This window comes from Pyricularia oryzae, chromosome 6 (assembly GCF_000002495.2).
Source record: "Pyricularia oryzae 70-15 chromosome 6, whole genome shotgun sequence".
Classification (NCBI taxonomy): domain Eukaryota; kingdom Fungi; phylum Ascomycota; class Sordariomycetes; order Magnaporthales; family Pyriculariaceae; genus Pyricularia; species Pyricularia oryzae.
Window position 1 is genome coordinate 2,926,863 of NC_017853.1, and position 20,751 is coordinate 2,947,613.

Below are 20,751 nucleotides of genomic sequence, written 5' to 3' on the forward strand. Positions count from 1 at the left end.
AGAGGTCAAACCAAGTCTGCAAGTGGACTTTTGGATTCCGGTGCCTCGTAACAAGTTGACAACGAACATGGGCAGGTAGACGGCTTAATTAAACAGTCCAATCATGCGAGTCATCGTAAACTTTGATTGATTCATATTCATAACCCTTGCAAAGGAAGCTATTGGATAGCCCTCATACTTTGAAGTCAATGGGGTTTCTTCTGAATTACCTTGTTACACCTTGAAAGAGTATTGCATCATGGTAACGTTAAATTATATCTCCAATCCCTGTGGCAAGGATTACCTCGCTTGCACCTTGTCTCAATGGTTTGGGACTTTGTAGACAACGTATATATGTATATATAGAGTTCTAGCAGCTTGCTAGAGCTGCCTTTTGACGACATGGAACAGTTTCTGTGTCTCAATTTTCAAAAGACTAGGATTATCTCCGTTATCGTACAAAAGCTTAGTCAACAATTACATGCCAATATTGTGACGGGTACCATGGCATCAACAACAGACAAGCCACAACAGCCCACGCTAGCAAAAGCAGATCACGCGGACTCAGAAGCTTCTGGAGATGTGGCATCCGCGAAGCCCGAACAATCTCCAGAAGCAGCCCCCGCCCAGGACTTGAAACAAGGATGGTCTTTCTGGGCGGTGATCTTGACGCTCTGTTTCACCAGCCTGCTGGGCTCCTTTGAAAACGCCGTCGTCTCCACGTCGATGCCCTATATGATCCAAGATCTGAGCATTGGGACTAACTATGTCTGGATTACCAATGGCTTCTTTGTCGCCAGGTATGAGAAACACTCGTCTTCCTACTCTTTTGAGGGACGAAATGAGCTGATTCTTTTCCCTTTAGTGCTGCGGTTCAACCGCTCTTTGGTCAGCTTGCGGATGTCTTTGGACGCCGAAGGCTCACCCTCGTTATTGTGGCGATCCATACGCTGGGCAGTGGCATATGCGGCGGGGCAAGAAACGAAGTCGGTCTGCTCGCCGGTAGAGCCATTCAGGGGGTGGGTAGCGGCGGCATCAACATGATTATTGAAGTCATCATTTCCGACTTGGTGCCCCTTCGCAAAAGGGGTTACTTCATGTCCCTGGTCCTCTTGGTGTACGCCCTGGGACTGGGCACCGGTCCCTTGATAGGGGGAGCTTGGCCCAGCACGTCGGATGGCGATGGGTCTTTCTCATCAATCTTCCCATCGGAGGCACATCGTTGGCCCTCTTGTACCTCGTGCTCAAAGTCAGGGACGACAAGACGACACCTTTAAAAGACAAGATCAAAGGCATTGACTTTGTCGGCAACTTTATCATCATCGGCTCCACGGTCTCGGTGCTCTATGCTCTCACCATAGCAGAGTCGACCTACCCTTGGGGAGCCTGGCAGGTCCTGGTCCCTTTTCTGTTGGGCTTTGGAGTTGGTCTTTGTTTGCTTCGAGGCATCGCCGTTGTGCTCTCGTCCCGTTGTTCCTCTGGGCCTTTTCAAGGATACCACACGCGCCATCATCTTTACCAATACCTTGTTCACCTCGATTTTGACCTATTGGATGCTCTATTTCCGCCCCCTCTACTTCCAGTCCGTCCTGCTGTCGGACCCTACCCTTGCCGGCCTGCAGATGATGCCAAGCACTATTGGTTCACTCCTGGTCTCCGCCGGGTCCTCTGCCGCTCTGTCCTGGATCGGCCGCTACAAGATCTTTCACACGGCCGGATTCGGTATTCTCACTCTGGGCCTTGGTCTCCATTCCGTCCTGGACAGGTACTCGCCTCCGGTCCGATGGGTCATGTTCCAGATCCTCACCGGCACCGGGGTCGGCATGGTATTAAACACCCTCCTGCCTGCCCTACAGGCAAGTCTGCCCGAGGAAAAGGTCGCGGCTGCAACAGGCTCGTGGGCGTTCATGAGGAGCTTTGGAAACGTCTGGGGAGTGGCCATTCCAAACGCCGTGTTCAACAACAAATTTGACAGGCTTGTCGACACCATCACCGACGATCGAGTCAGGGAGCAGTTTTCGGCAGGACGTGCCTACGAGCAAGGAACTCAAACGGCCATATCCCAGCTTTTTGAAGCTAGCCGAGACCAGGTCTTGACGGTATATGAACGCTCGCTTCAGTTGGTCTGGTTGGCTTCAATTGCCTTTGCTGGGGTTGGTTTTATTCTATCGCTAGTTGAAAAGGAGACACACCTGCGCACCAAGCTTGATACCAAATATGGACTGGAGAAAAAGCAAAAGGGGGAACCGGCCGGCAGTGCATAAAGAAAGCATATTTGGGATTTTTTTATAAGAGTTGACATTTTGTGTTGCGGGAAAGAAGGCATGTTTGATTTGGAAATGGTGTGGTGGCAGGAAAAGTGCGCGACTCGGGAATGAACCACGTTGACAAGTTCTCATCCAAACTACTGTCAAGCAAAATAATTAATTCAATACCAGCAGTAGGGTGGCCACGCCTGAAGCTTCAAGGAGGCAGCACAGAGGCTGTTAGTCCTAGCCCAAGTTTCAGACGCTGAGTTTGTTTCAAATTTTCAATGACCATTCCCTTCCCCCCACGAGCCAAGTTAACTTACTCGTAGTAACTCATATGTTTCGCGGCGTACTACGTACTACTGTCAGGTTTGGCAACTTACACATGCAAATTTCCAACCTTATCAAATTGGCTCCGCGGATATCACAAATGTTACGTTGTAAATTCGTGTTCAGTCGACTTTTGAGTTTTGATACTGTACAGCACCACTAGGCACATATCTAGGGCACCCAGTGTTACGATCAAGGTATCGGGGTAACCTGTTCTTAGGGTAAAGTACAGTGGGTTGAAGCAACTGAGCGTCTGACTGGGTAACTGGGGTTCTCAATAACTGGGGGTGAAGTTATGATCGTCCTCAAGTAAGTATTGAGGTTAACTAGAGTTTGATTGCTGCTAAGCAATCCTAGAATTGAATCTATCTACATGGTAATGAGCGTGCCTTATATAGACTATGTTCCGAATGTGATCTCTCCTGATCTGTCACAGATCGCAGAGATCACTTCCCTTGATCTGTTGTGATCCCTCAATGATCACTGAGATCACTCTTTTGGCAATCACGTGAGGTCACGTGATTCCTTCTTATGTAATCCTCTTTCTGCCGGTCGGTGATTTCTCTGGGCGGGTGTCGTCAGGAGGGGTGTGACCCCACCTGGCCTCCCTGGTACCGGCCCAACTGTCTGGTCGTAACACCCAGGTAGTTGGGACCACACGGTTCATCGTATAAGGTTTTTTTTTTTTTTTTTTTTTTTTGGCAAGGGTGAGGGTACCATAATTGTTCCAGATGATTCTTGAACTGATTGAATATTAATCAAGCCGGGGCAAATGGAAGGTTACAGTTCGGAGATAGACCTTTGATCTCACCTGAAGTCCTAGTTCGCAAGGCAATTTTAGCCATGATTTGTAATCCGCCCGTCTTACTGAAACTGCCAAACTTTGTCATTCATAAGCTTAACCAAGTACTACGTATGTATCGCCATCACGTCGTAAATATAAACAAAACAAGAAAATCAAGCAAAAAGTAGGTTAACATTCTTCGAAACTGTAGACCAGAAGTACGTAACGCCATCACGTCGTCAATATAAGCAAAACAAAAAAATAAAGCAAAAAGGAAATAGGCTAGGTTTCTTTGAAGCTTGAAAACCTTATCCTGTTTCAATTCTTTGCGACTCAGAAACCCAACCCTCAGAAAATTTAGTTTTTACCCTTGGCAAAGCACCGAGTCGTATGAGGTTTGTTTGCTTACCCATGCATCCTTGTCCCGCTAAACCGCACTGGGATGTGAAGCTCAATAGGGCTGAATTAGTAGTTTGTAAGGTTCGAACATATTTATTCAGGTGCGTGCGGCGTGTCACCCGGCAGGGATGGTGGCTTGATGTAAAAACCTTCCCAAAGTACCGGCCAAAGTCGAAAAGGATCAAAGCTACGAATGTATACCTGGTGATTAACAAAAGTCTGGGTGAGGTATTAGCTGCTGACTGAGACTCAAGTCTTGCCTGTAGAGGCAAACGTTGGGCAAGAATTCTACAATTGTACACACTGCGTACTATTCGACAAGAGAATAATTGCTCAATGTGCCCAAGGCTAAAATACCTAGATAGCCAAGTCGACCGTACGCATAGACAGCATTTTGCTATCAAATATAGGTGCAGTCCTAAATAACCCTTTTTCGAAACCTAACTCGAACCTCGGGCCGGCCCCAAATGAGGAACAGCTTGGACTCCTTGTCCCAGTCGACCTCGGGATTCAATAGCTCCATGTCATAAGTCCATACCAGCTTCGCCAGGGTAATTCGGGCTTGCATCATACCAATCTCACGTCCCGGACATGCCCGCGGTCCGATAGAGAAAGGCTTGAACGCTTTCTTGTGGTCGTGCTCGAATCTTTGGTCATACCATCGGTCATCGGGACCCAGGTAGCGCTCCGGCCAGAACTCCCTCGGGAGGAGGAAGTATTTGGGACTATGTGTAGTTGCGAAAGATGCGTTTTGGACAATCACCTGCATGGGTGGGGAACAAAAAAACAGTGAGCAGCTTATGGAGACAAAGAGACAACAAAAACATAAATTTTAAACAAGGAATCTTACCCCTTTGGGGATGTATTCCCCGTCAACCAACGCTCCAGGGCTGTACCTAGGAAGGCCGAAAGCTGCGTTGGTGTGGATTCGCATGGATTCGTCTAGGACCGCTTGTAGATATTTCTGGCTTTGCAGCTTGTCGGCTCTTATTTCCGAATAGGTTGAAAACTCGCCCCTGACCTCGGCGCAGAGCCGCTCGAGCGCGCGAGGAGTCTTGCACAGGTAATGCACAGCCGCCGTCAGGATGTTGGTCAACGGGTCGAACCCGGCGGCCAGGAGGACGTTTGACTGAGCAACGAGCCAGTCTTCGGACGGGGGCTTGGAGCCGTCGCGTAGAAGCCATGCAAAGTAGTCTTTACCGTCGAGCTTTTCCTGCTTGGAGAGGCGCTCTGCGACGATGTCGCGGTTGAACTGCATCCACGTTGGAATGGTCCGGGCTACGGATGCAGGGATAAAGAAAGGGGCCAGGGGGAGGAGGAGGGGAAACTTTCTGAGGACCTGGCCGACGGTTCCGGAGAGGCCAATCTTGATCGATTCGCGTAGGTAAAAGCATGTTTCAGCTTTGGTTCGCCAGGGGTCAGTCAGCTGGCTAGGTGGTTCTTTGTTTTTTTTTCTTTTCTTTTTTTGGGATGGGGGCTCTACTCACCGTTCTTCAAGTTGTCAAACTCATGACACCAAGCCATGTACCCGGCAATGTCCAGGACGAGCCAGTCGAACCACTACGCAAAGGTGTCAGTGGGTGCGACTGGTTGAAGAAGTGGATAAGTCGGTCAGAATTATCGTACCTCTCTCATGTCAACGCCTTTGCTGCTCGTGCCGCCGTGCTTGTCGAGCTGCTGAACAAGGAGATCAACATAGCGGTGGACATGCTGCTCCTGAGCCAACATTGCCCGAGGGGAAAATGCAGGGACAAGCTGCTTAGCTACTTTGCGATGTTCTTCCGGGTCCCTTTCAGCAGTGATTCCGGGTTCTTTACCACCCAGGTCTTGGAATTCCGTCTTGACAAAGGTCTCGCGGTTGCGCACGGTAGCCATGTAGATGTCATGCATAGCCTGCGGGGACCTGAAGGCGATCCCGTTCGGCCCGACGCGGACAATCTCGGCTGGGGCCGCCGTCGGGGGTGAGTCAAGTATCAATAAACATACAAGGTGAAGGGGCTGGCTAGCATCACTTACAGCTATGTGTTTCAAACAGTTCTTCGATGGCCCATGGGTATCTGCCTTGAAGCCATTTCCGAGCATACCAGAGGTACGAGACCGCAGCCAGCCGAGGTCCCGGATATTTAGCCAAGGGGTGAAAGTATAGAAAATAAATGCATCTCGCGGCCAAGGTACCAAAGAAAACGGCGACACCGAGTGGTCCCAGCCAGTGGACGTGGTCGCTGAAGAGATGGAACATATTGTAAGACTTGTAATGGAACAAAAACGACAAAGCTCCTTGCGAACTAGCTGGGTAGGTCAGGACGAAAGACTTGTGGACACGCAAGTCCTTAAATCTATTTACATATCTGCATGTGTGGACGCTGACTGGCCCTTCGATCGCAACTTGATTGGCAGAAAAAAAGAAGAAAAAAAAGAAATCCCATTACAGGACGTAAACACGAATAACAAGAAACTTGCCCACATTGGGATTTTTCCTTTCTGTGACCTGAGTGTCGCAGTATTTCGTGTCTAGTGAAAGGCTCATGAAACTTGATTAAAGTTTTGTATTGATGAAGAAATCGCCGATTCGAAAGAGAAAGAGCCTGGCCACCCACGAGTCATCGTAGGCAACCTTGCCTGAAATCAGCGATCCAAGGCCGAATAACTCTATAAATCACTTCCGAGTTCCGGCGGAGGCCGAGTAGCACTGGCTGCCACCATTATCAACATCAAACCTGGAGCGGTTTACTCCTGAAATACGATCTCTTGAATAAATATAAATTCCAGACCTCCTTGTACTTTATCGACCAAAAAGGAAATTGAACAAGGTTACCTAACAAACGGCACGTATAGGTTAAAGAAAAACCTAACCGATTCGTAACATTCCACAAGAACTTTATAAATCACTTCCGAATTCCGGCGGAGGCCGAATAGCATTGGCTGCCACCATTATCAACACCAAACCTGGAACGGTTTACTCGTGAAATGCGATCTTTTAAATAAATATAAATTCCAGGCCCCCTTATATTTTATCGACCAAGGAGGAGATTAGACAAGGTTACCTAACCAGCGGCACGTATAGGCTAGGGAGAGACCTAACCGACTCGTAATATTCCACAAGAACTTTATAAATTATTTCCGAATTCCGGCGGAGGCCGAATAGCACTGGCTGCCACCATTATCAATATTAAACCTGGAGCGGTTTATTTCTGAAATCCGATCTTTCAAATAAATATTAATTCCAGGCCTCCTAGTATTTTATCGACCAAAAAGGAAATTAAACAAGGTTACCTAACAAACGGCATGTATAAGCTAAAGAGAGACCTAACCGATTCGTGACATTCCACAAGGTTAAATATTAAGTTCATGTTAATTCAATATATACTTGCCTGACATCCATAACGCCTCAGCCTCTTAGGGGACATGGCTGCAGACATGCTTGCATGCATGCATCGTTGTCGGTGGGGTGCAAAGGAATAACGGCAGTCTGTAGGAGTTGGCATGGATAGCAAGTGTATATATATCAACATTTGCCCGCGTAAGAGTATGGACAGTGTACGGTGCCCGGCCAGTGCTGCCTTACAAATTTACAACCACGCAAAGCAACAGACAGCAGAGTACATGCAGAATGGCGCCCAAGTCTACCATCAACGAGCCTATTGCCGTCATCGGCATCGGCTGCAGATTTCCCGGCGCGTCTTCGCTACACAAACTGCAGGAGGCTCTTTCAGCCCCGAGCGACCTTTCTCAGACCATCCCAGATGACCGTTTCCACGTGGACGGCTTCTATCATCCCAACGCACAGCATCATGCGAGTACCAACGTTCGCAAATCATACTTTCTTGACGTCAACGTAAGAAAGTTTGACCACAACTTTTTCAACATCACGGCGGTTGAGGCCGCCGCGATGGACCCCCAGCAGCGACTGCTTCTCGAAACAGTCTACGAGGCCTTGGAAAATGCCAGTGTCTCTGACAAGCAGCTAAAAGGCTCCGACACGGGTGTGTACGTCGGGCTCATGTGCGGTGACTATGAGAACATCTTGATGCGTGACATAGATTGTGCGCCTAGGTATCAGGTAAGGTTTTTTTTTTTTTTTTGTTTTTTTTAAAAAAAAAATTAATTTCATGATTGCCCCAACAAATAAAGATGATGGAGATCTAATCAAGCCGCAATGAAAATTCAACTTTACATATAGGCCACCGGCGTTGGCCGCAGCATCATGGCAAATCGCATTTCTTACACTTGGGACCTCCATGGTCCATCCATGACCATAGACACGGCCTGCTCCTCTAGTCTTGTGGCCCTTCACCAAGCCGTACAAGCCCTCCGGCTTGGCGAGAGTAGACTGGCCATTGTTGGCGGGTCGAACCTGCTGCTAGGCCCCGAATGGTACATTACCGAATCCAACCTGAATATGCTGTCTCCAAACGGCATCAGCCGCATGTGGGATGCAGGCGTAGACGGCTACGCAAGAGGGGAAGGCGTGGCGGCGGTCATCTCAAGCGCCTAAGCGATGCCGTGGCGGATGGCGACTTTATCGAGTCGGTGATTCGCGAGACTGGTGTTGCTCAAGACGGGCGCACCAACGGCATCACAACGCCCAGCGCTGGAGCGCAGGCGAATCTGATCCGTCGGGTATACGCCAAGGCCGGGCTAGACGTGAACAGGCAAGGCCCGCAGTACTTTGAGGCTCACGGCACGGGCACACCCGCCGGTGATCCCATCGAGGCAGAAGCAATCCATGCCGTCTTTGGTGGTGCGAGGGCGTCGGACGAGCCCAATGCTCCACCACTATACGTCGGCTCCGTCAAGACCATCATCGGTCACACCGAAGGGACGGCAGGGCTAGCCGGCTTGATCAAGGCAACCCTGGCCCTGCAGCAAAGAACAGTTTTCCCAAACAAGCATTTCCACAAGCTCAATCCGAAAATCGAGCCCTTCTACAAGGGGCTGGAAATACCCACCTCGCCTCTGCCGTGGCCCAAAACACCGGACGGCCAGCCTCGCCGTGCCAGCGTCAACAGCTTTGGCTTTGGGGGCACCAATGCGCATGTCATACTGGAGAGCTTCGATAACGTGCTTCGCATGCATCAAACAGCTGACCAAAAGCCCCAAGAATCCTTTATTCCCTTTGTTCTATCTGCAAAGTGCGAGTCGTCACTGGCCAAGAATATTCAGAATCATGTCGACTGGATAAGCCAGCATAAAAGCCTTCATGTTCACGACCTTGCTCTGGCGGCTTGTCGAAAATCCTTGTTTGGTTACAAAATCGCCGTTCCCGCAACCAACATGGAAGATCTATGCTCCGGCCTTTTGGAGAGACTTGAAAACCGGAATTGGGCCAAACCCAATGGGAACACCAGTCCCAAGAGACTATTGGGAATATTCACCGGCCAAGGAGCTCAATATGCCGGCATGATGAGTGGACTCCTCCAAGCCTCGCCGTGGGCACTTGGACGAGCTTTGGAGCTTGAAAAAACACTAATGGACTTGCTACCAGCCCATGATAGACCTCAAAACTCACTGGTCGGACAGCTGTTATCATCGGCTTCGGGAAAAGACTCTTCTTCTGCTGCTGCTGCTGCCGCCGCCAACGTCATGCGCGCTGAGCTTTCTCAACCTTTGTGTACCATGATTCAGATCCTGCTTGTGGACATACTCAACAAGGCCGGGGTTACCTTGGACGCTGTCGTGGGGCACTCTTCTGGAGAAATCGCCGCAGCATATGCAGCCGGTCGCCTCTCAGCCGCGACCGCACTAGCCGTTGCATACTATCGTGGCATCAACACCAAGCTCGCCGGCGGCCTGGACGGGAAAAAGGGGGCCATGTCGGCTGCACCGCTGTCGTATGCAGATGCCTGTCTGCTCTGCTCGCAACCTCGATTCCAGGGCCGGTTGAGCGTTGCAGCAAGCAACTCACCAGGCAGCACTACCTTGTCTGGTGACCAAGACGCCGTCGCCGAGGCGGAGGAGGAACTAAAGTCGCAGTCCATCAAGGCCAAGCGTCTGTTTGTCGACAAGGCATATCATTCGCACCACATGCGTTCCTGTGCAGGAGCCTATGCTGCAAACTTACAACGCCTTTCGGGCTTCAACAAGCCGGGCAAGGGGTCTACGCGCTGGTTCTCAAGCGTGCTGGTGCGAGACACGACAGATGCCTTGCTCGACATGAGCTACTGGGTAGACAACATGGTCCAGCCAGTTCTCTTCTCCCAGGCTTTGGAGGCAGCCTGCAAGACCTTGGGTCCCCTAGACGCCATTGTCGAAATTGGACCGCATCCTGCTTTGCGTGGTCCAGTCACTCAGACCCTGTCGAACCTGTGGCCCGACAGCGATATCTCGTATGTCTCCCTAATCCAGAGAGGAGGACACGATGCCAAGTCTATGCAGATGGGTCTGGCTCAGATGCTAGAGGCAGGTATAGAGTCCATGGACCTGCATTCCCTGCATAAACTACTGTCCCCCGTCCAGAGCCTGCCTGTCAGGGGGATGCCCACGTACAGTTGGCATCATGATGGAGAAGATTTGTGGCACGAGACACGCCATTCCAAGTCGTTTCGTCTGCGACAAAGGCCAGTCCATCCACTCCTCGGCAGCCTCCTGCCTGACAGTTCAGCGACAGACATGAGATGGAGAAACACCCTTCTAGAGTCGGAACTGCCGTGGATTGCGGGGCACAAAATCCAGGGCCAGATGGTTTTCCCAGCAGCTGGATACTTGTGTGCTGCCGTCGAGGCAGCCCGTGAACTCGTCGGTCAAGATGAGGACATCAAGACCATTGACCTTGGCGACTTTGAGATTATTCAGGCGCTGATAATACCAGCCGATGGCTTTGGTGTAGAGTCCCTCTGCACTTTGACTGACGTGCGACGCTTTGGAAAAGCCAAGCTTCAAGCTGCTTTTAGCCTCTACTCGGCTTTTGGAGACCGGTTATCCCTCATGGCCAAGGGTACGGTCGAGGTTCATCTGGCCTCACCAGCAGCAGAGAGCAACGAATTGTCAACAATGCCCTTGGAGAGTCACCTTGAATTCGACCCACTAATGCGCTCCATATCCAAAGAGCGGCTCTATGCTGCCTGGGAGGAGTTGGGGTATGGCTATACGGGGCCTTTCCGGGCCATCCATGGTGCTTCGAGAAGGCTTGGCGCAGCCAAGGGTCAGATCCTCCCGGCCGATTGTGGCGGCATAGCGATACACCCTGCGACGCTGGACGCCGCCATACAGACTGTTCTCCTGGCTTACTGTCATCCAGACGATGGGCGGCTCTGGTCGGTCCACGTCCCCAGACGGATCAAGATGTTCAGCCTCAACGTCGGGACGGCCCTGGCCGTCGCCGGCGGCGAGCAAAGTTTTCATTTCATCTCCGCGCTCCCCGACAAAGGCCAGATGGGACTTTGCGGCGACGCTGATCTGCTCACACATGACGGCAGACCCCTGGCGCAGATCATCGGTGTCGACTGCGTATCCCTGAGCCCGTCAAACGCCGACAACGACGCCCGGCTCTTCTTCACCACCCAGTGGGCGCCAGCCTCACCAGACGCTGCCACCGTCTGCTGGGACGGACGGGCCGCCGAGGCCGATCACCAGCTTGCCCTCGACCTCGAGAGGCTCTCCTTTTTCTACATGAGGCAGCTCGACAAGGACATCCCGCTGGACCATCCGCAGCGGACGCAGGGAGCATGGCGTAGATACTTTGGTTTCGTGGAGCACGTGACCAAGCTGGTCGAGCGGGTGTCCACCCGTACATTGACAAGTCCTGGATGCAAGATACGCCCGAGATCAAAGCCGTCATCAAGGCCAGACATCCAGATAGCTTGGATCGAAGGCTGGCCGAGGCGGTGGGCGAAAATGTCAGCCAGGTCGTGCGCGATGGACACACGATGCTGGAGCACCTGCTTGAGGATGGTCTGTTGGATGACTACTATCATCATGGAACAACCAACAAGAGCCACATTCAGTATCTGGCGAGAGTGGTTGGGCAGTTGTCTCACAGATATCCGGGCATGAATATTCTTGAAGTTGGTAAGCAAAAAAGCCTGTGGCCTTTCTTTTTTTTTATTTTTTTTTATTTTTTTTTATTTTTATTTTTTTTATTTTTTTTATAAATCCGTGCCCCCTTGTCTATAATCCTTTCAAATTCTCTTGCTAAGACCGTCTTCTAGGAGCCGGAACCGGTAGTGCTACAAAGAGCATATTCAACCAGGTTGGAGACAAGTTTGCCTCTTATACCTACACGGACATTTCCGTTGGCTTTTTCGAAAAGGCACGCGAGGTCTTTGGGAAACATGTCGACAAGATGGTGTTTACAACTTTGGATCTTGAAAAAGACATTCTTAATCAGGGTTACAAGGCGCATTCCTATAATTTGGTGGTGGCATCCCTGGTGCTGCACGCCACATCCAACCTAAAAGACACACTTTCCAACGTCAGACGGCTGCTGAGGCCAGGCGGCTTTCTCGTCATCAACGAGATCACGGACAAGGACGCCGCCAGGTTGGGTTTTGTATTCGGCACACTACCACAGTGGTGGATCGGCGAGGCAGAGGGTCGCACGCTGTCGCCCTGCATCGGCCCCATGGAATGGGGCTCCCTGCTTCAACGTGCCGGTTTCTCCCACATCGACTCCATCACACCGGACTTTGACCTGCCGGCGTTCCCCAACTCCATCATATGTACCCAGGCCGTTGACCACAGGGCTCTTGTGCTGCGAAATCCACTGTCCAACTCGACCGTGCTCCCCAGATTGCTCGTCGTGGGGGGTTCGACCACGGCGACGGTTGGGCTCGTAGGCAGACTTGTCCAAGGATTGAGTCCCCATTACCACGACATTTTCCACATCAGCAGCCTCTCTGCACTCGACAGAGATAGGCATCTGGGCGCCACAGTGCTGTCGCTTGCCGATCTGGACAGACCGACATTTGACAAGATCGACGACGAGACGATGTCGGCCTTGATAGATGTCTTGGAGAACTGCTCGACAATTCTTTGGATCACCCACAACGCCAAAGATGCAGTTCCAGCTGCCTACATGTCGCTTGGCTTCTTCCGCACCGTCCTCTGGGAGATGCCCGACACCCGCCTCAGGACCATTGATTTTGTGGACGGAAGCGAGCCCGAATCTTCAGTCATTGCCGCGTCCTTGCTCGAGTTTGAGCTCGCCAAGAGGTGGTCTACCGAGTCCCAGGAGCACTCTTTACTCTGGTCTGATGAGCGCGAGCTGGTTTATCGACACGGGAGGTTTGAGATACCTCGACTCGTGAGCAACGATGCAATCGACGCTAGGTACAACGCGAGCCGCAGAGCCATCTATCACAGTCAAGACAGCAAGCAGCTACGTCTCTCGTCGTCGGGGGGCTGGCTTGAGGAGGACACGGGTTCCCCATACCTGGCGGCCACTGTCGCCAAGTCTAAGCAGAGCGGGAGGGTCAAAGTCCGGGTAGATTTCTCCACGGGTTTCAGAGTACCGGGGGTGACTTGCCAAGGCCTCTGGAACGCCTACATCGTAGCAGTTGGTGTAGCCAAGGGCAAGCGGCGCGTCCTGGCTGTAACCAATGATTGCGGAAAGACGGTCTGGCCGTCGGCAGGCTCGGTGCTTGACATCAGCGACGATGCCTACCGTGACGGCCCGGTCCTGCTCACCCAGATCGCCGGCGTGATGCAGGCCACCTATCTGCTCGCCCAGGTCCCGCAAGGTGGCCGCCTGCTTCTGCACGAGCCCAGTGATGAACTAGCAGCCGCTGTCGACGCTCTTGCTCAAGAGCGTGGGGTGCATCTCACCAAAACCTCCTCAACCCGCCAGAGGAAGAAGTTTACTTTTATTGATCCTTCGTGGCCGCTACGCACTGTCAGGGCCAGGCTTGGCCAAAACATTGACTACTTTGCCGACGCCACAACATGTCAAAATGACCACGAGACTTGCGCAAAGATAATCACCCCATGCTTGCCCGCAACCACGACAGTTATCAATACAGCGCCTCTCCTTTCACCAGAGGCTTTCCAGGCCCCAGAGAAGAGCGGACGCGATATCGTCTTTCCCTGTTCAGCAGCAGCCGCCGGCCCCCCGTCCGCCCAACTCCTGTCCGCTTACCGTCTGGCCCGAACCTTGTCGGTGACGACTCTTGAGGTCGTGTCCTTGAATGACTTTGGTTCGCAGCCCATGGATGTACGGCGCAAGATCATTCAATGGAAAGGGACAAAAGCCCCCTTGGTCCGCATATCTCCGACTTGTCGACTGGTGACCTTGCGTCCTGACAGGACGTACTGGTTTGCTGGTTTGACTAGCGATCTGGGCTTGTCGCTGTGCGAATGGATGATTGACAGGGGAGCACGGTATCTGGTGTTGAGCAGCCGCAATCCCAAAGTGGACTCCAAGTGGATCGACAAGATGCATCGCGACACGGGAGCAGCGGTCAAAGTCATTTCTGCCGATGTTGCCGACGACGGCAGTCTTGCCAAAGCCTACAGCGACATAAAGAACAGCATGCCCGCCCTGGCTGGTGTTGTACACGGAGCCATGGTGCTCGACGACAAGCCCGTGCGCTCCCTAGACGCCAAGAGCATGGCGAGGGTCGCCGGGCCCAAGGTGCATGGAAGCAACAACCTGCATCGGCTCCTCGGCAGAGAAAAGACGTCGTTGGACTTTTTCGTCTTGTTTTCGTCCATAAGCACCGTGCTTGGAAGCTACGGCCAGGCCAACTACTCGGCGTCCAACTCGTACATGCGAAGCCTGGCGTTGCAGAGAAGACAAGATGGGAAACCAGCATCTGTGCTGAATCTGGGGCTCGTCATCGGCATCGGCTACGCCTCCAGCAATCTCAGCCAGTCCGAAAAGGAACGATTCCGGAGCAACGGTTTCAAGTGGATCTCCGAGGTCGATCTTCATCACGCATTTGCCGAGGCTGTCCTCGCCAGCCCTGCAGGGTCTGGAGTCGACCACGAAATCACCATCGGCGTGGACCGATTTGCCGCCGAAGCTCCCAGCAAGCCCTTCTGGACCGAGAACCCCCGCTTGTCACACTTGCTCACATATGGGACCACCACTCGGGAGAATCTCAAGAGCGATACTGCCTGCTCCAAACTGACGCCGCGCGAGATGCTTGCGACTGTCTCCTCCATGGCCGATGCCAGACTGATAATCAAGGGTAAGTTGAAAATTTCAAGACAAAGCTGTTACTTGATGACTTTTTCTTTTTTTTTTACGTGGTTTCGTCGCACTTTACTGACCCTTGACAGACTCGTTCTTGCTTAAACTGCAAAGCATGCTACGTCTCTCGGCATCTCAAATGGAGGAGGAATCGGCAATCCTCAACTCGGCCACCGACCAACTCGGATTCGACTCCCTCATCGCTGTAGAAGTGCGTAGCTGGTTCCACAAGACCTTTGGAGTCAGCATGTCGACCCTCGAGATTTTGAGCGGCGTCACCATCAATGGCATCATCACAAACGCATGTCTCAAGGTCAAGGCCGACCTGGCTATCACGACGCACGCGGCATCGCATCCAGCGAGCGAGCAAGGCGAGGACTCTCACTCCACCGTCAGCCAAACCACCTCTTCACCTTCCGGATGAGTGGCAAAGCCTCGCCCCGGACGGCCTGCAGCACGCCAGCCGTCTCGCCATCGGATCTCATGTCTGCCGAAACGGCCGGGAATGTCAAGGAGTCGGTGCCACGAGAAATCTTGCAGCGCAGCGGCCCTTTGTCTTTTGGGCAGGAGATGTTTTGGTTCATCCAGACCCTCATGTCTGACGCATCCACCTTGAACAACACGGTCGTGTATAGACTGAGTGGAAAGCTGAATGTTCAAAAACTATCCAAGGCAGTCGAGGCCGTTGCGAAACGCCACGAGTCGCTCAGAACTGGAATCGAGATGGACGGGCAAGGCATTGCCAAGCAGGTTGTTTTTGTCCAACCCCAGCTTCACCTCGAGGCTTTTGAACTACCTGAAGGGCGCCTAGCTTGCACAATTCGAGGTCTTGAGGAGCACAAATATGATGTTGAAAACGGGAAAAGCGTACGAATTATAGTTGCCTCGACTTCGTCCACAGAACACCATCTCCTTATTGGGTTCCACCATATCAATATGGACGGCATTAGCCTGCAGGTTCTTCTTTCAGAACTTGATTGTGCCTACAGAGGTGACCCCTTGAACGGATCCCCACTGCAGTTTGTTGACTTTTCCCGGCGTCAGCAAGACGCGCTGGAGAAGGGGGAGTGGGATTGCCATTTGGAATTTTGGCGGAATCGGCTCGCCGATCCTCCGGCGCAGCTTCCCATCTTACCACTTCCCAACGCTGCCAAGCTGAGATGCCCTCTTGTGGAATATCGAACCACCGAGGTTGAGGCTCGGCTCGAACCGTCTACCGTCAGGATGGTCCACGAAAGATGCCGGCAGCTACGGGTCACGCCGTTTTGCTTTTACCTCGGCGTTTTCCGCGTGCTCCTCGCCAGGCTGGCCAATATCAATGACTTTTGCATCGGCATAGCGGACGCCAACCGTCTCGATGGTGACATGCTTGACGCGGTCGGCATGTATCTCAACCTGCTGCCTCTAAGGTTCCGGACCAGCGGGGGAGAAACCTTTGAGGACATTTCCCAAAACACCAAAGATACAATCAGGGAGAGCCTCGAGCACTCTGCCGTTCCCTTTGGCGTTATGCTGAGCGAGCTCGGTGTCCCTCGCTCGGCCGATCACAGCCCCATCTTCCAAGCCTTTGTCGACTATCGACAGGGGGCCAAGGAAAAGCAAAGCCTGGGTGATTGCGAGCTCGAGGTATACCACTACCAGGGAGCAAAGACGGCATACGATGTCAGCCTCGACATTATCGACTCTGGCGAGCTCCCGACCGCTGTCAGACTCGCTGTGCAGGACAGCTTGTACTCGAGAGAGGATGGCAAGCTTCTTCTTGGTGCGTTTGTGCACCTCGTCAAGTTGCTAGCGGCGACAGCAACAACGGAAGAGGAGGGGCATCGTGTCAGCATTGAAAATCTGCCAATCTTTCCGGCAGACGTGGTGCAAGACGCGGTGCAGCTCGGACGGGGACCGTCAAAGGACCCGACCTGGCCCGGAACACTCCTTGACCGCGTCGCCGAGGTGTCATCTTGCCGCAGCCACGAGGTTGCCATTGTGGACGCAGAAGACGGTAGAGAATAATTATCATACGGTGAGGTTTGGTCTCAAGCCCTCGCAGTCGCCGCGGGCATATCGCAGCTTGGCATTGCTGCCGGCAGCATTATCGGGGTCCTGCAAGAGCCAGGTGCAGACTGGATCGTCTCTCTCTTGGCCATTTGGAGGGTCGGCTGTGTATACATGCCCTTTGACGCTGCCACTCCAATGTCGAGGATTGCCATAAACTGCGCTCATGCTTCTCCGCAGCTGGTCTTGGTCGATGAAGCATTTGTGACCACTGCATCCACCCTCGAGAAGCCCCTGCTCAACGTCTCGTCCATCCCACGCGCAAACAAGCCGCCAGGCCCTCGTACCACGCTCAGCTTTCCAGAGACTACTCGCCGCCCGACAGACCCCGCCGCGGTTCTTTACACCAGTGGTTCCACCGGCACACCCAAGGGTATAGTGCTGTCCCACGAGAACCTCGTCCACGAGATTGAGTTCTCGTCGGCGAGCTACGACTTTGGCGTCGAACGGGTCCTGTGCCAGAGCGCACTCGGCTTCGACATGTCGTTGACGCAAATCTTTTCGGCCCTCGCCTTTGGCGGCTCGCTGCACATGCTTCCCAGGTCTCAGCGGGGCGACGCCCTGGCCATCACGAAGCGAATCCTCGATTCCGGCATCACCTTGACGGGAGCTACGCCCTCGGAATACATGAGCTGGATCAGCTTTGGCGGCGCGGATCTAGCTCGTTCCAACTGGCGGCGTGCCGTTTGTGGCGGCGAGCCAGTGACCACATCGCTGCTCCGCGCCTTTGACTCCATCGGGCGTCCCGAGCTGAGACTCTTCAACGCCTATGGCCCTACGGAGACGACTTGCTCCGCCACGAGGACCGAGCTGGATTACCGTGGACCCTGGGGGGACAGACCGACAACGTCCGGTCGTGCCGCCCCCAACTGCTCGGTCTGCATTGTCGACGCGAATCTTGCACCCCTTCCCGTGGGCATGCCTGGCGAGGTGCTGATCGGCGGCGCAAAGGTCGCGCTTGGGTACCTGGGCAGCTGCGAGCTCACGGCCACCAGGTTCATCCCGCACGCCTCGATCCATGAGGATTTTGCTGCCAGGGGCTGGACGTCGGTCCACCGCACGGGGGACGTCGGCCGCCTCTTGCCCGACGGAGCCCTTGTGCTGCAGGGTAGGGTAGACGGTGATACTCGGGTGAAGCTCAGGGGTAACAGGGTGGACTTGGTCGACGTCGAAGAAGCTATGCTTCAGGCTGGGCAGGGTCAACTACTCCAGGTTTTTGCCTGCCTCTACTGTCCCGATCTGGCCAGCGACGACGGTGCTCTGGCTCACCCAGAGTCGGCTGTGTTGGCTGCCCTTGTGGTTGTCGATCCTTGTCACCCCTCTGCCGACAGGGAAGAATTGTTTGCAGATTTACTAAAGCGAGTCTCCCTCCCACGCGCTCAAAAACCCACCGTCGTCAAAGCGGTCGAGTCTCTGCCCACTACTGTCAGCGGCAAGGTGGACCGAAAGGCCGCGGCCAAGTTGCTACCCAAACTAGTGGGTTCTCCGCCAGCCGTCCTTGGTGGAGAACAAGACAAGGAGCTATCCGAGACTGAATCTCAGCTGCGTGAAATTTGGCTACAGACCCTGCCGGCCGGTTGCTATGCCCAGGTGCGCGGGTCCTCTGATTTTTTCCACAGCGGAGGGGATTCTCTCCTCCTCGTCGCGCTGCAGCGCAAGATAAAACAGGCGTTTGGGATACACGTCCCGCTTGTCGACATGTTTGACTCGAGTACCTTGAAGGAAATGAGCCTTTTGATTGAGCAAAAGTCTGCCGACGAGGCACCGATCGACTGGCACCTCGAGACCGAGCCCAGCCTAAACCTCAAGAAAACCGACCTCGGCAAGACCGAGTTGGACCTGGTCACTATTCCAAGCGACGGGCCTGCCGTCGTAGTACTCACAGGGGCGACTGGACTTCTCGGCAGGGCCCTCCTGCAGGCCTTCATCTCGGACGCAAGAATCTCGACGATCCACTGCATCGCGGTCCGCCGAACAGATGCCCTGGCCTCTTTCATTTCTTCCAACAAGGTACAAGTGCACGCTGGGGACTTGTCGCTCAGCCGGCTGGGCCTGTCACCCGCGGCCGCGCGCCGCATCTTCTCCGAGGCGCACGTGGTGGTCCACAACGGGGCCGACGTCTCACACCTCAAGTCGTATCGGACCATCAAACGTGCCAACGTGGGTTCCACGGCCCAGCTCATCCAAATGTCTCTGGACTGCGGCCGGCTGCTGCCCCTTCACTTTGTGTCCACGGCCGGCGTTTCGTTGTACTCTGGCCTGGAGGAGTTCCCCGAAGTCTCCGCAGCGGATTTCCCGCCTCCTGCGGATAACAAATCGGACGGATATACGGCGTCCAAGTGGGTGAGCGAACGGCTCTTGGAGAAGTGCCACGAGATTTTTGGGCTTCCGGTGTGGATTCACAGGCCGTCAAACATCCACCGGGTGCACGACCCTCAGTTTGACCTCTTTCAGAACCTGCTCCGGTTCTCGGCTGCACTGCAGGCCATTCCGGTGTTTCCCAGCCTTCGAGGTCATCTGAATCTCGTCGAGGCGGTCGATGTAGCGCAGGAGATATTGGGGGACGTGTTTGCAGATCAGGGTGATAAGGTCAACTACCGACACCGGATAGGGGCACGGAACTTGTCCATGGATGGACTTGCAGATTTTATCAGGAGCGACCCCTCGTCTGACGTTAAAGTGATGGATGTGGACACTTGGAGGGGCTTGGCTGAAGCTCAAGGCTTGCCAAAGACGGTGAGCGAGTGGTTTGGAAAGGTTGCACGCGGAAGTCCCGTCAGGTATCCTCTGCTTGTGACAAATAGGTGACTCGATATATTACCACAGAAGCAAACTGTATAGTCACATTGTTCCAAAATAGATTGACTATTAATTAACTTTTGCGGTGATTGTATAATCGATTAAAACATTATGGCCCGACTAGCCGACAACGCGATATTCGAAAAAAAAAACGGGGAAACCCGGGCATTGCTGTCATTTTACCCACAAGCTTTTTTTTTCCATAATTACCGAAAAAAAACGCAGCCTTCGTCGGGGTTCGTGTGCTACGACCAAAGGGTTGGGCCGGTACCCAGCCTGGACCTCTGGAATACATCTGGCCGGCCTGGCCCAAGACCACGCCGGGGGACATCGGACTAGGAGGTTAGCCACGTAGTACCGAGAACAACTGTGCCAAAACAGCAGCTGCAAGCCCCTCGCGACCAAAACGCAAATGCAACCAAGCCAGTGCTGGATCAAAAGCAATGCAATGCCCGCGTCGCCCAGCCGGCCAGAATCAGCAGGGCAGCAAACGCAGCTGGAAGAGCGCCAGCCACAGGCCAGCGTCAGGACGAGAGGGAGCTTTAGCAGCTACGCATCGAACCATCAGTCTGACCCACGTGGACGCGCACTCGAACCTGCTCGACCGCGACGCCATGGGAGGGTTTTTTGTTGTCCAGCAGCAGCATTAAGAGCAACAGGAGCGACAGCAACAGGACGGTGACGGTGACGACGAGCGACGACGAGCAAGAGCCGTTTGGGACGCGGGCGGGCATCTTTCGACCGCTGGGGCGCCATCACCTCCAGAACATGACGAGGAAGCACTCGCGTGAGTGCAAGAAAAACTGGCAGGCAGAGGGGGATGAAAAATACAGCACCGTAATTAAGGGTGAGGAGGAGGATGATTACGTGATGGTGGACAAGCCAAGGGAACCGTTGAGCGGGGCGTAGAATCTCGTATTTGCTTTTCTCCTGCCGGACGACGAATCAGCAGTGTGACGTGGTGTGACGAAAACAAATGCGTCCAAACGGGTTATGCAGGGGTCTTGAATGTCGTGGACGACAGAGAAGAAACG

General features: G+C 53.4%; 3 protein-coding genes across 3 annotated transcripts; 2 read left to right on the forward strand and 1 right to left on the reverse strand.

The window, feature by feature from the left end:
* Positions 1–483: 483 nt before the first annotated feature.
* Positions 484–2,243, forward strand: MGG_03820 (uncharacterized protein; the record flags this gene model as incomplete). The annotated part of the gene is made up of 4 exons (XM_003720025.1): positions 484–779; positions 845–1,096; positions 1,132–1,402; positions 1,473–2,243. 4 exons carry the CDS (start codon positions 484–486, stop codon positions 2,241–2,243), a joined length of 1,590 nt encoding a protein of 529 aa, XP_003720073.1.
* Positions 2,244–3,922: 1,679 nt separating this feature from the next.
* MGG_03819 (isotrichodermin C-15 hydroxylase) lies at positions 3,923–5,980 on the reverse strand (the record flags this gene model as incomplete). The annotated part of the gene is made up of 6 exons (XM_003720026.1): positions 3,923–3,928; positions 4,187–4,504; positions 4,592–5,142; positions 5,229–5,301; positions 5,368–5,684; positions 5,758–5,980. The coding sequence occupies 6 exons, from the start codon at positions 5,978–5,980 to the stop codon at positions 3,923–3,925; spliced, it is 1,488 nt and encodes a 495-aa protein (XP_003720074.1).
* Positions 5,981–7,351: 1,371 nt separating this feature from the next.
* MGG_14943 (lovastatin nonaketide synthase) lies at positions 7,352–20,367 on the forward strand (the record flags this gene model as incomplete). The annotated part of the gene is made up of 10 exons (XM_003720027.1): positions 7,352–7,801; positions 7,922–8,115; positions 8,181–11,410; positions 11,494–11,748; positions 11,889–14,867; positions 14,959–15,260; positions 15,458–16,865; positions 16,974–19,698; positions 19,943–20,059; positions 20,109–20,367. 10 exons carry the CDS (start codon positions 7,352–7,354, stop codon positions 20,365–20,367), a joined length of 11,919 nt encoding a protein of 3,972 aa, XP_003720075.1.
* Positions 20,368–20,751: the final 384 nt, after the last annotated feature.